The sequence below is a fragment of the Dermochelys coriacea genome, chromosome 5 (genome assembly GCF_009764565.3).
Source record: "Dermochelys coriacea isolate rDerCor1 chromosome 5, rDerCor1.pri.v4, whole genome shotgun sequence".
In the NCBI taxonomy this organism is placed as follows: Eukaryota; Metazoa; Chordata; order Testudines; family Dermochelyidae; genus Dermochelys; species Dermochelys coriacea.
The window spans coordinates 110,073,541-110,092,510 of NC_050072.1; the positions used below are offsets into that span (position 1 = coordinate 110,073,541).

Consider the following 18,970-nt stretch of genomic DNA (forward strand, 5'->3'; position numbering starts at 1 on the left):
TTCTTTTCTATTTGACTGACAGTATCAAAATAAGAAGAGATTGGAACACTTTCTGTTGGATCAGGCAATTTGGTAATGAGACATTAAACTATCCATCTCCGCTGGGTAAGTTTTTGGTTTGGAATCTAGACCAAGATGGCAATGACTACAAATTACCATCTTAGGACCTGATTCCTCCCCTTTGAAATCAATGTGAGTTTTGCTATTGACTCAAATGGGAGCAGGGCCTTTTAGCTGCTCTGTGGTCAATGTGTAATCTGTTGGGTTTGTTAGGTATTTATCTAGAGGTCAAAACACAGATTTAAGAGTCTAACTTTAGGCACCCATGTTTGAAAATTTTGGCTTCTATATATCTGTTTATATTGAGAGAGAGAGAGAGAGAGAGAGATGATTCTCTCTCCCCACCACTGAAATGTGGTCATGACAGGAAATGATGCAGTGAAACAACAGCTAATATCAAACTCAAATTAGCACCACCCATGTGATGAAGCTACAAGATGCAGAATCAAGAAAGCAAGGTTTTCTTTGGAAGTCTTCTATCCAAGAACTAACCAGGCTCATCCCTGCTTAGGTTGAGATCATGTGGGATCACAGCCTTTGGAGGTACAGATGCAACCCCTCAAGCTTTTCATTAGATTTACAGAGGGTCATAATCCACTTGTAACATGTATGTAGCTCCCATTAACATTATTAGGAGTTATGCCTGTGCACAGAGGGGAGAATATCTTACATTTTACTCTGTACTGCTTAATATAGTCTACACAAAAGAACCTGTTCTCCCTTTTCAATTAAAAATGTATTTTGCCCCAGATGTTTTTTAAATTTTACATACATCATCATCATTCACATCCTATGTGGCACCGTATAAAGCCAACAGCATATATAAGTGAGTGCTCCTAAAAAATTTTTTCCCGTTAGGTAAGGTATTAGCAGCATTCCCTGTGTTTACCATGGATAATACCACTAACACAGTCAATACCTTACATAACAGTAAAATCTTAAAAACCAACTTTTAAATGTATCCATTGCAGATCATAGTTGGTGGCAATCAAATTATCTGGAATGTGTGTAATGTGATAAGAGTTGACAACTCTTTTAATATATCTTTTAGGAACCTAGTACTTTCCACCTTCAGGTAAGTTAGCAATACATTAAAGTGCTGCTAAAGTCAGAAAAGTAACTAAAAGTGGCACACTTTACTCCCTGGGTGCATTCGGAGTAATAGTGCTTATTTTTCTTTTAGGGCGGGGAAGCTTTTACTACTTTTTACTCCTGCTAGTAGTGACTGAGTGGTTAACATGTTGACTACAATCCTAGAGGTTGTAGGTTTGAATCTTCCTTGATTTCACACTGAAAAGCCACCTCTAGTAAACCCAGCCTCAAAATGGGTGCCTGATCCATCAGGTTAGGCTAGTCAAAGGTGGTCAGATTAGATGCTGGCCACATCACTCCTCTTGCATAATGCTGCCTATGAAATTGACATGACTTACCCACATCAGTCTGATGAGCCATTGGCTTTGGGGAACTTTGACTCCTGCTAGCTCTGAAAGACAGCTGAACTCTATTCTGGCTTATGTAAGGGCAACCAAATAGTTAATCATTGCATGTGTAAAGAGTGCACTTCACAGGGCAAGCTGAGAAGAGTTAACACATCCAAGTGAGCTCAAACTGTATTATGTAGGCCTACCATCTTTGCTATACTATTTGTTACACCTACTAGCCAGGTTGAAAAACAGCAAATAGCCACACTTTAAAGGAAATTAATTTCAAATGGTAAAGCTACATGAACCAATCAATCTCAAACTTCAGAGCTGAAGACCCATCGTCAGTGAGTGTCACTGCAATACGCAGCCACGCAGCAAGCATTCCCTAACACCGTCATGATGTTTCAATTCTCAAGTTACACCAATATACGCCACTGCATCTCTTTACGGCCATATGTGATGAAAAAGTCCTGTAGGTCTTTCCTTCTCTCCAAGCTACTTCCTTCTACCCCCCATTCTTCCCTTTTTCTCTTCTGACAGCTCCTCTCTGTTTCCCTGCTCCTTCCCAGCTTCTCCCACTCCCCTGAATACTAGAGGGAAAGGATTTTTGTCCTCTTACTCATCACTAAGGCCCTATCAAATTCACGGCCATGAAAAATGCATCACAGACTGTGAAATCTGGTCTCCCACTGTGAAATCTGGCCTTTTGTGTGCTTTTACCTTATACTATGTAGATTTACAGGGGGAGACCAGTGTTTCTTAAACTGGGGGTCCTGACCCAAAAGAGAGTTGCGGGGGGGTCAACAGGTTATTTTAGAGGGGTTGTGGTATTGCCACCCTTCTGTGCTGCCTTCAGAGCTGGGCGGCCGGAGAGTGGCAGTGTTCGCCAGGTGCCCAGCTCTGAAGGCAGCGCCCCACCAGCAGCAGAGCAGAAGTAAGGGTGGCAACACTATACCATGCTTACTGACCACCCTTACTTGTACACTGTGACCTTCAGAGCTGGGCAGCTGGAGAGTGGCAGCTGCTGACTCAGGGCCCGGCTCTGCAGGCAGCAGTGCAGAAGTAAGGGTGGCAATACCATATCACGCCATCCTTACTTCTGCACTGCTCCTGGCAGCAGCTCTGCTTTCAAAGTTGGGCTCCCAGCCAGCAGCCACCACTCTTCAGCTGCCCAGCTCTGAAGGCAGCACCACCATCAGCAGCAGTGCAGAAGTAAGGGTAGAGGTACCCGAATACCCCTCCAATAACCTGCCGACCCCTCCACAACTTATTTTTGGTCAGAACCCTTACAATTACACCACCATGACACTTCAGATTTAAATAGCTGAAATAATGGAATTTATTATTTTTTAAATTCTAAAACCGTAAAATTGACCAAAATGGACTGTGAATTTGGTAGGACGCTACTAATCACTGATTGCTTAGAAGGAGGAGGCATTCTCTCTTTCATCTTCTGCTCTCCTCCTACCCTCTTTAGTTTCTGTTGGAAGGAAAGGAGGGAGTATCCTGTCAAATCCTTATTTCCCTCTGTGACAGGGAGTAAATAATTTCCTTTTTTCTTCCACTTTCCTTTTTAATATTACAATGGTCAACTTAGACAAAGGGTACACAAACTGTTCCAACATTTGCCATCTTTCGCTCCCCAGCCTCTCTTTCCTTTTCCTGCTTCCTTTTTCCTTAGAAAGTGTCGAGTGAATTGAGGAAGAGAAAGAAGGTCTAACAAAAGTGAGAGAAACATCCTTTGTTTGTTTCTTCCTAAACAGAAAGTTGATTGGCAACATGTTAAAATCAAGTTCAGAAAACAGTAGACAATCTTTTAATCCCTAAAAGGGCCAGACTGCGGTCCAGCCCTGCAGAGTTGGTCAGGAGGATTAGGGGAAATACACCTTCTCTCACTCCCTTCCCAGCCTCCCCACATCTCAGTTGCAGGCGCAGAGGGACAGAAAGCAGTGTTGCCAATATCTGTATTTTTACTGTAATATGATTTTGGATCTCTTGCAATGATGTGACAAGCTTTGGTTCTCATGCCATCAAGTCAAGAGATCATGAGTTCTGCGTCCCGGATCCACCACTGACTCATGTTAATATTTTTCTTCCCTTCACAGCCTTTATTCTGAGGTCTCATACTGGAAATCATAAAATGCAAAAGATCATTTCAGGCAGAGCTGGGGAAAAAACCCAACTCTCATCCACTTTGGTACAGTCTTTCAAAAGGAACATGGCAACTTAGATTTGCTTCTGTAACCCACATTAACATATTGTGACTTTGTCTCATGTTTCAGCAGTTCAGCCACATGTGGTTTAGGACTCTGCTAAGGGCTTGTCTTCACTGCAGTATAGAGCAGTGGTCTCCAAAGCAGGGGGTGCACAAGACAATCGATTGGAGGGCGCAGCAGGAGGAGCATCGCCCGAGTGAAAGAGTGGCGCGGCAGGAGGAACACCACCGAAGGGAAAAAAAAAAAGGGGGTGAGGGGGAGGGCGGCCCTGAGTCCTCCGGCCCGTGGAGCAGCAGGGGCAGCCGTGCAGCCAGCGGCCGGAAAGAAGCGGCACTTTCCCCTTCAGGCCAGGGCCCTGGGGCCCCCTTAGCCCAGGGTCCGGAAGCTCCTAAAGCCCCTGTGTTCCAGGAGGCAGCTCACAGAATCGTGGCCATGGGGGTAGTGCTGCGCTGCCCAGAAGCACCTGCACACCCCCTGCACCAAACAGGAGCTGTCCCAGGTAAGTGGCCTGCACCTCCTGCCTGCCCCAGCCCTGAGCCTCCTCCCGCACCGCCACCCTGAGTGCCCTCCGACACCCTAACTCCCTCCCATACCCCCAAAACTCCAGCCTGAGTGCCCTCACGCACCCTAATTCCCTCCCAGACCCCGCACCCCACTCTGAGCACCCTCTGTATCACAAAGTGTTAAACCAAGATTTTCAAAAATAATAAAGCATATTCAATCACATTCCTCTCACTAAAAATATTATTAATAATAATAATTTTTTTTAGTGAGAGCACAAAGGTTTTTTGTACTGTTAAATAAAATAAAAAATTATTTTAAAAATATTGTTTATTTCATCTTTATCTCATCATTTTTTAATTTCTATTTTGTGTGTGTTTTATAATTTACACAATATATTAGTACAGTAGTACATGTATATAATTTATACATAAATAAATATACACATATTGGGGGTGCATGCTCAAAAAATTTTTACTGATAGGGGTGCATGATCAAAAAAGTTTGGAGACCACTGGTGTAGAGGAAGGTACAACTCAAGTGTTGTCCCTAACCTGGCTCTCAGGCACACACAAAAATCTTTAGCTCAAGTGGTGCTTTAAATTCAAGCCCACGTGGCCTATCAGGAGGTGTAGGTTGAAGTCTGAGTGTTGCTGACACTCAAGCTAGGAACGCAGTGGGGATTCAACTCCTCTCTGCAGCTAATCCAAACATTGTGTGCAGCTGAGGAGCTGTTTTGCAGTGTGGCTGCTCTCACTCAAGCAAGGCTAACTTGAGAGGAGTTAACTTGAGTGAACGCTGCAATAAAGACAAACCCTAAGGCAGCTGGTTCTTTAGCTGCCACATCACAAACTCACCTCCATGCTTTGCACTACATTTTAAGCAACATGCACTGAGCAGAGAGTGGGTGAAGAGAGAGCAAAGAATAGGCAGAGTCTTGACTCCACACATCACAATACACTGACTCAGCACAAAGGGGAGGTGGAAGGGAGTAATCTGCTATGGGTAAGGGGCAACAGCAGATTACTTCCCTCTGCAAGTGAGGCAAGAGCAGAGAAGGAATTGTGACTCAGTGGCACAGAGACTCACCACCCTTTACAGAGAGTTGTCCATAAAGGCACAAATTGAGCCCCTACATTGCAAAGTGACAACCCAGCTATCTTCCATCCTCGCTAGTAAGCTTAAATCCTCAGAAAGCTAAAAATAATTACACACACACACTTTGCCTGGCACTAAGAAACTGAAATAAAACATGCAGATTTTAACCCCCTGAAGCAACTTAAAAAACAGACTGAAATTTCTCTATTTAATACAACATAAAATATTGTAAAAAGCGTGGCGGTGTGACAAAGCCATACTAAATATTTGATTTTACAGGCACTGTGTTACATTAGGTTTCATACTTCACTCCAGGCATTATGTTCTAGCATGCAAGGTGGATTCCAATGGTGCCTCTGAGTATAGGAAAAATAAGCATAGTATATTTAATTCTAGTACCAGTAGAGTTCAGTGGATTTAACTAGTTAGATACTGTGGATATGTTATAGAACAGTTCTTAGCTTCCAGATATGAGATACAAAAATATTTTGTGTTATTAAATTGTTTTAATTTGCTGCAGAAGCAGGCACTATAAATATTAGCACTACTTGCATAACTGTAGGGTTTGTATTAGTCACAGACCAACACCCCCCAGTCAGATGCTGTACAAACACACAACAAAAAGATAGTATTTGCCCCAAGGAGCTTACAATCTAACTATAAGAAAAGAGACAACATATAGATACAGACAGAAAGACAGGGAGTACAAGTAAACAATAAGACAATATTGGTCAGCATGATAAGCAGTGGTCTCAGCGCACCAGGAGCCTAACCATTGTCAAGGTTTTTTGTAGGCATCAAATGAAAGGAGGGTTTTGAGAGAGGATAATGCATTAGTTTTGTGGATGTTTATGGGAAGCTCCTCCCAAGTGGGAGAGTGAGTCTGGGAGAAAGAATGACAGTGTTATTTGAGAATGTGACAAGTGAACAGTGGAGCCTGTCATAATGGGCTGACTAGAGGTGAGGTTAACATCTAGATAGCAAATGAGAGTTGATAGGTAAGGTGGAAACAGGCTATAAAGGGCACTAAAAGGGAAGGCAGCTTATGTTTGATGTGAGAGAGAAGGGGGATGTAAAGAGGGAGATGACATGGTCAGAGCGACAGGGTAGGGAAACAACTTTGCAGCAGCATTCTGAATGGATATGAGCAGGTTTACATTGGATCTGTGAAGGCCAGAGAGAAGATTATTATACCAATCAAGATGCAAGATGGTGAGAGCATGGATGAAAGTTTTATCTGTGTGGACGGATAGGAAAGACCGTATCTTAGAGACTTTATGCAGAAAGAATTGGCAAGATTTGACATATATGCAAGGACCTAGAGAGAGGTTCTAAGTAAAAGATGATGCCCAGGTTATGGGCTTTTCTATGCAACTCATGCAGATGCATTGCCCCCATGCTCCTGGCTCAGTCAGAAAGAGGCCTCCAGCACTTTTCCCTGAGAGGACTGGGGAAAGAAGAAGGGCTCATAATTCCTCCCCGATTGGGAATGGCCACAGAGTTTCCCAAATTCACAATAACCAGCATCTGTCCCTTCCTCCTCAGGGCCCTGAGTAGATCTTTTCACAGAAGGGAGGTAGCAGGGTGGCCTTGGAAGGAAAAATCAGGTCTGTTTTAGTCATGTTGACCTTGAGCTGAAAGCTAGACAGCCACAAGCAGGATGACAAAGTTACAGATCATGATATTCGTTTGGAAAGAAGGAGACGGGTCTGGAGCAGATAGATAGATAGATAGATAGATAGATAGATAGATAGATAGATAGATAGATAGATAGATAGATAGATAGATAGATAAAGTCGTCAGCATGGAGATGGTAGTTGAATTTGTGTTTGTGGAGGAGAGTACCCAGACAAAATGGAGAGGGAGAAGAGAACAGGACCAAGGACCGAGTCCTGTGGTACCTGCTCAGAAATCTGGAGAGCAGATGAGGAGGGTTCTCTAGTCTAAAGAATACACTGAGGGAGTGAATAGAGAAGTAAAAGGAGAACCAGGAGAGAACAGAATCATGAAGCCAAGGGAAAACAAGACTTCAAGAAGAGCATGCTCAACTGTGTCAAAGATGGCTGACAGGCTAAGGAGGATGAGGATGGTTTTGAGCTTTAGCTAGGAACAGGTCATTGGACATTTTATGAAAGCTGTTTCAGTGGAGCGCAAGGAGCAAAACCTGGATTGGAGAGAGTGTCAGATGGAACTGGAAGAGGAGAACTCCAGACAGTGATATGATAGAAGAAAAATGCAGTATGCAGTACTTGAACATTGGAGAACATTTGATTTTAATAGTGTAAGATACCACCTTTCACTCTGGAATTCTGTTCTCCCTACAGAATAGCACTTACTGTTCTTATTTCCATTATAATCTTGTGTGGAAGAAAAAGATATACAGTTATACTCCATACAATATGGGGTTACTTTAAATTAAATAATCCCTGAAGCACAACCTGCATTAACACAGTAAAGATATTTAAATTAAGATTCTTGTTAATTTTTTCTGAATTGCTCATGTATAGAACCTACCATAACACCTTCCCATTCCTCCTTAAAATATTTAATATCCCTTTTGATGTCCACAGTAACAAATGTCAGTCTTTGCTGTTTAAACCTGATATGAATATGTCATTACTAAACCTTCACTTTGCTGGAGAGATAATGTCCTCTGTAGAATTACATTTTATTAATTATCATTATTTTTTAAATTTGACTCTAGTACAAAAAAAGAATCTTCCTGCTAGAAATGTATTTTGTTGTAATCAGTGGGTCAGTCAAAAGAAATACTTCCATAAATTTAAACCAGTTTGCTGGATATTTTTTTCTTTCCTTTTATTTTATGTGGAAAACCCGGCTTCCCTCATTACCTTGTTTTGCATAGAAGACATTCCAGAGAAATAGTTTTTCCAAACTTAATACTGCAATTATCAGACTGAGCCATTGTGGATAATGGGTAACGGGCCAAGAGGTTTATGCACCAACCTTTGGGTGACTGGATCTGAGCAAGTCATCCTAACACAGCCTGTACACATGCAGCACTTGACAGCAATGTGTTTTCTCTAACTTTTGAGAAAGTTCATCACCTTCACACACATCCAAATGCTGAATTATTGATTCCAGTTTTTAAATGATTAAGATTTAAAAATCAAAAATTTTTGAGGCAAATATATTTTAAAATCATTACTTTTTGCACTAACTTGTGCTATATAGGCCTAGTTCTCAAATGACTTCAAAGCTTACCTGTCATGTCTGGTTTTACAAATCTTTAACCCAGCCCTTTTAGTGTCTTTTGATTTAATTATACTTTTATGAATAGAATGCCTGTTTATAGTCTGTTGTATACTGTCTAATGCCAAAGTCTAAAATTACTTCCTGGAATCACAAAACACCATATTTTTTTCATTTAAACCATTCTGATGCTGAACAATTCATAAAGAGTAAGTAGGGATCCAATCAATATATTAAAAAGACTTTTTTTTAAAAGAAGTCATAAATATGTCATATGGCGACCCTTTTCCTTTTTTTAAAAGGGGAAATACAAGGTAATATCTGGAAAACTTCTTAGCAAAGGGATCAATTAGGCTGTGGTGTCACTCTCAAGGGAAGTGAAGAAAGCCCAAGTCTCTGTAAACACTGAACACAACACCAGGAAATGTGCTGTAGGAAGCCCAGAATGGACTGATTTTATAAAACAGGTAATCTAATATGCTGGATCGCCTAATAGGTCTTTTCTACCTCTACAGCTCGCATGATTTCAACAATTCTTGGCACTTCTATTGCTCCTTTCATCAGAGAATCTGAAAGCACTTTATAAACATTAAGGGCCAGATTTCTTACCATGAGTAGTACCTCACTTCTCCAGGGAGCCCATTAATTTCAGTGGGACTACTGGTGGTATTACTCAATGTGAGTAAGGGTGTTGCCAAATAAGCTTGGTAACACTATGTAAAGTAGGTCATGGTAAATAACATTAATACACTGTACTGCTTACTTCTGATTCTTTTATTAGTGTGTTTTCGTACTGCACAGGAACGAACATTCTCACAAGGAGTCAGAGTTTCTCACAGGATAGTGGCGGAGCGGGGAGGGAGGGAAGGGAATGATGCAAATACTGAAGCAGCCGACTACACCAATGTTAGTTGTAGAAGTTGAATGCAGCAGTCCTATCTACATTACAAATAGAACTAAATCAGGGGATTGGGTTATAATATGGCTGTCCCTGACCTGGTTAGTGGTTAAGATTGAGCTTTTACTACACACTGCAATTGTGTTGTAACAAGGTCAGGGGACAACTGGCTTGACCCTCACGTTGTAACTGGGCCCCTGACCTGACAGGATTCATAGTATAGTTGGGGTCACACAACAAAACCTTAATATGCTGCTGTAATTCCAAGAAGGGAAAACTCACTTTAATTGAATAACACAGTGCCATCGGATTGATTGCCCTGAAGCCACAGCAAGAAATGCAAAGAGAAGGAATAAAACTTATGTATATAGCATCTTCTGTCCCAAAGGATCTTGAAGTGTTTCAGAAACTACAGACACTATTTTAAAAAATGGGTCAATTGGAGCCGGGTGTTTAGCACTTTAAAAATCAAGATTACTGATGTAGTGCCTAAATAAGAATTTAGCAGTCTAACTTTAGGAACCTATTTTTGAAAAATGTTAGGACTATAGGACTAGGAATCATTTCACCCACCACATAAACGTGGCCGCCTCTGAAGTAAAAATCAATAGCAATTTTACAATACACAGCAACATTATAGAACAGATTAGAAAGTAAGGTACCATAACCAGCTGAAAATATTGGGGGAATTCACAGGTTAAAACTCCTTTTCCTGTGAGAAGTGTCGTGGAATTGATGAAGACTATACATTGTCAAGACCTCATTTTAAAGACGCCACCTCCCAGCTGCACACTGCCCCATAACACCATACTGCAACACTGGTACAGTACTGAGAGAAGAGTATCACCTTCTCAGGGTGTCTTCAGAGAGGGGGAAAACGTTATGTTCTTGACTTGGGTTAGCTAAATTGGGTTAAAATAGTAGTGAAGCCACACCAACTCAGGTTTTAACTCGGGTTTGCAGTGTGAGTTAAAGCCTACGTTAAACTTGAGCTGCTAACCCAAGTTAATAGCCAAGTTGTCATGTCTTCACTTCTATTATAACCCAGATTGGCTAACCTGAGTTGAGAACATCCCTTTTCTCAACCCTCCCCCCCCAAGTGAAGATATGCCCTCAATCACTGACATTACCACTTGTAGTATTCTAGGAAGGGAAAGTTTCAAAGAATGTCGAGCCCTGACCACACCAATCCTTGCAACTTAATTTGAAGCTTAACTTTAAACTGATCAAGATCACAATCCGACATGGTATGGCTGCAGGCACACAGGAAAAAGCAAGCACATACATATTAAAATATCCACTCCCAGGTTGATAAAGCCAAATTCAAAACGGTTCTGTTAGCATTTGTTTGTTTAAATAAAATTCTGCCTAAATTCCCAAACTAATATTATGGCATCATTGCTTGCTCAAGAAAAGCTGCTTAAAGTGGTTAGGCAGGGGAGTTTTACAATGAAACTTCTCTTCTATTCCTATTAATTAGAGGGTCAATTCCTCACCCACAAGAGGGTAACTTGCAAGACAATAAAAATAAAGCAACCATTTGTTCTCAGAGTCACTCAGAACTCAAGGACATTTGCTGATTAAATTTTGAAAAGATTTGTAAAGGCTGAGATCACCTATTCTTTAAAGATTAATTCTGAAGCTGTATGTTATAAAAATGAAATCACCAAATTCTGCTTTCTAAATGGCTAATAATGGAGAAATTATTATTCAGGATTATGGCCTAATCCAGGGGAATATAGTGCCCATGGCTGCTGGCCCAAGGAAGCACTCAGAAAGCCTGGTAGGCTCTGTGGCCATAAGAGATATTTGCATATTCAGAGGTTTGCCCAGCCAGCATGAATAGGAATAGAAAGTGGTCTCCATTCCCTCCATGCCTTCAGGTTTCCCTACAGTCTCCATCTTTCTTGGGTCCTCAAAATTTATTTACAACCCTGCATTTGATTTTATTTCCATATCCCAGGAACTTGGGGAGGAAAGAATGGAAGAGTTAGCTCTTTTGCTATGTTAATATTGCTGGTTATTAATTTATTTATTCTGATTTAACATTTTTAAAAATTTCCATACGAAAGCTCTTCAGCATAGCAATAATTACGCTTATAATAACCACTCAGCCGTATTGATACCAATGTACAAATAAATCAACTCTGCAAGCCAGCAGCCTTAAATAACCAAAGAGATTAACAATTTACCTCATCCAGTAGTCTGTAAGAATGGGAAAACTCCAGAAATGCTTCTATACAGCGGTAGGGAGCCTGGATTCCGTAGTTAAATACTGGAGTTGTCAAGATTGGTCCTTATATTAACATTTTTATTAATATTTCTGGGTCTTTGAGGTTTTGACTTCCCTTGGCGATTTTTACATGTCTCACATATGAACTTAATGGAGGATCATGTCCTTTCTCTTCAGTGCACACCCTCGCTTTTGCATATCTCTGTATGTACTGCAATGGACACTAGGGCTTGTGGTCTGGCTTATTTACCTAAGGTTGCCTTAGGCTATGAATCCAATGCAAAGAGAAAGAAAGAGTGGGTGGCAAGGGGCTTTAACAGTTCTGTATACTACAATAGTGTTCAAATTCATAATTGGGGACCAAGAGAGTCTCTGACTTGGATGGGGTTCATCTGTCTCTTTGGATATTGCAAAATTATCCCTGCAGAGAGGTGACCTTTAAAACTAGACTCATAAAGAGACTCCTAAAGAACAAGTTTGGTGCTTTTGCAATGTACCACATAAAAGATATTGAAAAATAAAATTTAAAGGAGGACACCCCTGGAATCCTGCTACAAAAGCTACATACCACTCCCACCGCAAGCTACACAATCTTAACACTGTATTATACTATCAAAACATTCAGTGTATTTTTAGGAGTATATTTTAAAGAATTCCAATAAGTGCACTTAATGGTCTTTTGTTTGGCAAGTGGTGTTTCCCTCCCTCCTTGGTTCAGAAGGCAAATTACCAGACACCCTAAAGAACGCAGTAGTCTAGCCAAACCTAGAAAAACCCATTCTTAATACCAACAGCCTCGCCAGCTACTGCTCAGTTTCCAACCTCCTTTTTCTTGGCAAAATCCTTAAGAAAGCAGTGGCATCCAAACTCTAACACCTCCTATTCTCTGCCAACATTCTGGCTCCTTCATATCCAGGCACCAGATCAAAACATGATACAGGAATGGGCCTTCTGGCACTGATGGTCAACATTCTCCTGGCCTTGAACAGAAATCAAACCTCTGCGCTTATATGCTCTGTGGCCTTTGACACCAATGACTATATGGTGCCAATGAAACACATTTGAGGTTTAATGGCAGTGGGACAGCAGTTATTCCTCTTCAAAAAAATCTCATAGTGATGAACCTCTCCTCATTACATCATACAGTCTTGTAGAGTCCCACAAACCTCAATGCTTTCTTCCCTCCTCTTTAACAACTATGTAAGACCCTATGGGGAATCATACAATGCTCATGAGTTCACATATCATCAATGTGCAGATGACACCCAAATGTATGCTTGCCCAACCCTCCTCTGTAGTAAGAGCAAAGGATTCAAGTGAGGCAAGATATAGCCTTCTATTTTTCAGGGACAGCTAGTTCATTTACAGGAGCACTCCCTCCCTAAAGTCACCTAAGTCCACCCCTCCATATTGCAGAAGTTTGAGGGGGGCAGGTTTGTTTGTTATTTTCCCTTCCAAGCCAGATCAACCTTTCCTCTGGCTAGGCTGGCCTGCCATAGTGCCAGCATCCATGACTTCCTGAGGACTGTACAACTTGGCAGGCCATGGACATTTATTGCTGGATTATGTCCACAGTTGTAATTGAGATAAGTATAGTGAATTTATTCAGTGTAGGATCTCCTGAAACCAAAAAGAAATGATAGCTACAAAAATTATAGCCTCATGTTGACTGGTCACAAAAAGTGTAGTTAATGCCGAGTTCCCTGTTTTCCTTTTTTCATTTGCTCTTGGCTGAAAGATCATCCTTAACTTCACCTCTTTTGCACATAGGTATTCTTTCTCTATATCATTATATACTGTCACATAATACAATGTAGTCTATGTACAGATATGGATCCAAGCCTTAATTTTTATTCTTAAAAACTATTTTTTACATGATGCTGAGGTGATGTTGGTGGACTGAGGGAAGAAGGCAGAAGAGAATGTAGAGAGCAGGAAAGGACTAGGTGTCAAGGCCAGGAGAGCCCTATGACAGGGGAGATCTTACGCTTGCAGGAACATCTCCCTGCTGATTCCCTAGTTATTTCTTATGTGACTGCAGCTATGGCTCTTAGCCTGCAGTATAGTTCTTGTAAACTGGTAGTGTATAGATTGTCAGTCCTAATTTAGCTTTCTTCCCTTGACCAGGAAGCAAGTCCTCAGCTGTTTCAAACTCACCTTCACATAGTCATTATCTTGTAAGAGTAGATAGCTTTACTTTACCTTTTATAAGGTAGGGACTTTTCCGTCTTAAAATTAGACATAAGGACAACTAGTTACAACACTCTTTTTACACTGGTTTCTATACTAACAGTCTATGATTATTATTTTGTTAGGGTAGAAATGATAGGCCACAACCAGAGATGAAGACCCCATTCTGCAAGGCTCTGCACAATACAATAACATGAATCTGTGTCCCAAAGAGCTCTCAATCATGATACTTTATACATTAACATTTGATCATACAGATCAGTTTTATTTGAGATAACACCTTTGCTTTCTAACAATGTGCCTATTATGTCTATAATCACTTCACAAATGTTTATTTTTCTTTGAAAACAAAATTCTTATTTTTCAGCATAGATGCAGAGTCTGTATTAAACCACAGCACCAATAGCACATAGAGTCATGTAAGCTTGTAATACAAATTCCACTTTGTGACATATGTTGTGTTTTATGATAAATAATGCCATGATATAAAGAGACCATACTTTAATGGCTACATAAGCAGGATGAGATAAAGTCAATCATTTGTCTTTAAATCTGTACTTCCTGACTTTTGATTGATTTCTCAACCTTAATATTGCATTAATTAATTATTATTATTATAATACAAACACATACACAATAAATATATTTAAAATGGCAGATGAGTATTACAAAAACATTTGGATTCTCTCTGGAGCTTGCACAAATAGATTATTAAAACATAATCTTCATTAGAGACTAAACTATTTTTTGAAGGCTCAACAATTTGAGTTTGGAAAACTCCAACTTTCTTCCAGGAAAATAAAGTAAAGGACTTAGAAGAACTTTCCATGCTGTTGGAATTTAAGTTTTTTTGTTGTTGCTTTTGCATTTTTAAAGCACTACATAATATAATTTGTGTTATACATCATATTTTGTAGTGAAATAAAAAACAAATCAGATATCTCACAAAATTTGGAGGGAAACAGTATCAAGGTCTCTCAACAAAAGTGGCTTCAAACTTTAATGTAAACCAAAATGATCCTCAGCTAGAAACCTATATCCATAAAAAAGAAATCTCATACTATACGAGGTACTCTGCTTTGTAAATTTTAAAAAATGATAGATTATCCTGTATTTATTTTTTGGTTTCTATGTTATATAATCAATTTGCTTTTGCTTTTTTTTTTTTAACATTATATAACCAGGATTTCTCCCATTTTACTGAACATGCTACAAGAACAGTTTTAATCAACACCTAATACTAAACCATTTTAGAGTTTCCAGTGTAGGTTGTTGCTCCTCATCTGCATCAAGAAAATATTTATGTACATGCAACATTCCAACATCACCCAGCTAGCTTTTAATCAGATTGATGCTGGGATTCACTCCGTTATTAGAAAAAAAAGCAAATGATATTAACCCTAAATTCTTCCCAGACAGACACCTTTGCTAAGGACCAAAATGAGAGGATACAGTAATGCTTCACTTGGAGGGGTGTCTCTCATGACCAACAAAGAAAAATCCTAGGGAGAGGAGGACTCTGACATTATTTGTGTTGTCTTACCCTGTGAATAATTACAAAAAAACTATGCTATTTAAAAAACAAGATTGAAGCTCTGAAGCAGATTTACCAGACTTTGGATGGAATAGCCCATTCTCAGCCCTAGAATAACTACATCAAAATATTTAATGTTTGGCCTAAACAATGTGGAAGGCAAAGTCTAGTGTTGATTTTCTTTTGATTCCTTTATTTTTAGTGAAATTCTCGTGGAGACTATTCACATATAATCACTGGAATACTTAAAAGAAACCCAACTACTAACAATGGAGCTTTTAAAACTATTGTGAGTTGACAACCTTGTATATAAGCTAAGCATATGTATATTTACAATGCATGCATAAAATAAAATTGCAGCAACAAACATTCTTGTAGACTTGGTCACTAACTTTAAAGACAGAGCAATATTGTTATTGCCTTGGTACAGCAATAACTTCAGCCTCTGGAGGCCTTTATCAGAATACTGAGATTCAGGATCTTGCCTCCTATCCCTTAGCCCAACCCCCACTTATTAACTTTTAAGAAGCAGGAACAGAAAGACAAATTCCTGTGATTAAATGAATCTTGATGAAACTACAATCAAGGAATTTGCCACTTCAAAAGAGCTAATATAATCACAGTGTGTCCTGATTATATGTACTTAGCCGTGCAAAATAGGTTGCTGACCAATTATGTACTCTTTTAACTATTAACAGTAGTATCTTTGTTCTCAAACAATGTTACATTGCAAATGTCCTGGAACTCATATTTACCTGGTGGATTCTTGGCAGGATCATTGTGGCTTGGACTTCCTGATTGTCCAGAATCTACAAAGAAATCAAATAAATGTTTTAATAATTTGTTTTGAAAGTATCTCACAATCCTTATGAGGCTCCTTTAAGAACAAAGTATTAATTTAATTATAAGGTCATTTCCCTGCCTTTCTACATGAAGGCATTTCTGTAGAAACATACTGTGCGACAGCCAAGTGGTTACATACACACAGGTCATACAGTATGAGAAAACCAATATTAATAGATCATTGGAATACTAACCAGAAGAAGGAAAAGAACCAGAAGAGAAAGGCTTAATATTATTTTCAGATCAAAGAGGATGGCTGATCAACCAAAACTGAAGAAGAATGCCCTCCAGGCAAATATTCAGAGCCTAGACATCAACACAGGGGTCAGGAAGGAATACCCTCCATCCTCCCATATGTGCAACCCTATATAAGTAGCTAGGTGGGTTTGGGTAGCAGGTTTTACATCTTCCTCTGAAACATTTGGTATTACCACTGTTGAGACAGAATAATGGACTAGGCGGATGATTGGAGTACTCTGGATTTCCTGCTCCTTTCAGGCATCAGACATTGGTCACTACTGAAGGCAAATTACTCTATCTGATGGACCAATGGTCGACTCGATACAGTGCAACTCCTGTGTTCTTGTTCGGCCTACAATAGGCACTGTGAATGGAATAGATGTAGCATGCCAAAAGTAACAGAAACAAACCCCGCATCCTATCTGCTAGTTATATCCACATTGACAGCTACAGAAGAAAAGTAAGCGAAGTGCATTCTGCTCTGGATGTATGTGCATAAGGCATGAAGAGAAGAATGTATCTGATGTATATGTAGCAGATGCTAAATACAATCCTCATTCATAAAAATGATTATAACCATTCTTTGCTACATTCCCACAGTAGCAATATAAGTTACATCTCCCCTAAACATTTATATGGCTATATTTGGTCAAGAGCCCTCACTCCACCGTCACAAAGTATCATTTACAAAATACAACATGCAGAGAAAACTTAAATACAGAAAAGATAGGAAACTAAAGCAGAGGTACTTTTACTTCCTTTTTAATTCAAGATTAAGCCTTTCCACAACAATTTGTTGCTCTCTCTTTCTCTCGATACATGTATATTAAAAAATCCAGCAGTGTCATAATCTGAATTTTAAAATAAAAGACCATTGCCCTACTATGCATCATTACTCAGTAATAGCATAGGTGTACAAGTGTATGGCATAGGAACATAGAAATTGCCATACCAGAATAGGTCCTGCCCCTCGGAGCAGCCAATGCAGGATCCTTCAGAAGAAGGTGTACCCCAATCCAAAAAGAACCTAAATATACAACAACACACCATGAGGGGGAATTTCTTCCTGACACTGCTAGTAGCAAATGATCAAGCTTCTATCTTGAAACAGGAGGGCTGATAACTCTTGTCATTTTAAAATATCTAGAGTCATTGCACATGCTACCATTAAATATAAAATTCTGACATATATTTATGCCTGGAGGAGGAAGAGGGTCAACATCCACCCCAATTTGCCTTCATAGCTGCTGCTACTGTTGGTACGCAGGCTGCCCATCAACAAGCCCTGCCTATTTAACACAGGGGACATTTCCTCCATAGCTCCTGGGGTTGCCTCCATCAACACATTCCCCCACAGCTCCATCGCTGGAGGTGCTTTAGAACGTTTCTATCTTGTTCTGCTTTTCCAAAGGCAATTACTAGTTTGGCCTTGAGATGGGTTTGTTTCCTCACGTGTTGCTTCTTCTGCCAAACTACCTGAGATTGGAGGTCCCTTCTTTTCTCTGGTCAGATTATATTAGATGGTCAGAGGCTTTAAAACCTTTTTTCCTTACCCTCGCCACGGGTCCTATCTTGGACAATTTAATATTTTATTACATTGTATTTAAACAACTCTCCCAAACTAATGCAGATATCTGTGTATGGGAGATTAAAATGTCTAGCAAACAAAAGGAAAAACAGAGTGGCCTCAGTGAGGACCTCTCTTGTCTCTTAGTCCCCATCACTTTTCTTTATAGCTACAAGAGCTAGTAATGCAGGATGAGTGATTGATAATTTATCCTTTTCTCTACCACTATCTAAGGTCTCACTAAAATATGTATAATCTGCTATCCAAGTTTTGAAGGCATGGTTTGATTTGTTGGAATCTAAAATAGATTTATTTAGTTTATATAAGCTGATTCTATAGAAGAAAATATAAGGGAAAAATCCATGTAAGTAAAAATACAGACTTAAAGCTGTACAGCGCCTGTTAAAGTTCTGATAGGTAATCTATATCATAAAACTGAATCACCAGAAAATAATGCTAGATCATGTAATACAAGAGTTCTGAGAGTTATCTAAAGTTTTGGAAGAAATGGATATATAAAAATGCTATTAGAAATTTCATTAGAATAAAAATTAAATTCCTCATTATCTACACATGATGCGATAGTACAGAACCCACAAAGGAAACATCACTATTTTTTGTCATGGAATTTTTTTCTGCATTCTTCCATCCGAGAATTAAAGTCTCCAAGCACAAAGGATGTGAGGGTGAGGCCCCCCCAAACTCTGAATGCCCATGGTTTGCTTGGAACACAGGCCTTCCTGCAGGCCTGCCCTCCACTCTCTGGCAGCTTGGAACCCCTAGAACTCCCTTGGTCATAGCTACCCCCAGAACCACTTTTAGCTTTCCTGGGAACTCTGCTGGGTGCCATGGAGACAATAAGTGCCCCACCCAGACCCACCACCAGCTTGCCAAAGCCTGATGATCCACCATCACTGATGTCAAGACCCTCCCAACTCACCTTTCTGTGTGGA

The 18,970-nt window shown here is 39.9% G+C and overlaps 1 protein-coding gene across 12 annotated transcripts in view; it reads right to left on the minus strand.

The window, feature by feature from the left end:
* Positions 1 to 18,970, minus strand: part of NFIB (nuclear factor I B) — a 216,384-nt gene that overhangs the window by 69,263 nt on the left and 128,151 nt on the right. For all 12 annotated transcript variants that reach the window (XM_038402437.2, XM_038402431.2, XM_043514499.1 and 9 more), the window contains exon 3: positions 16,123 to 16,176. In XM_038402437.2, coding sequence (XP_038258365.1) covers positions 16,123 to 16,176 — 54 coding nt within the window. The remainder of the gene's footprint in view (positions 1 to 16,122; positions 16,177 to 18,970) is intronic.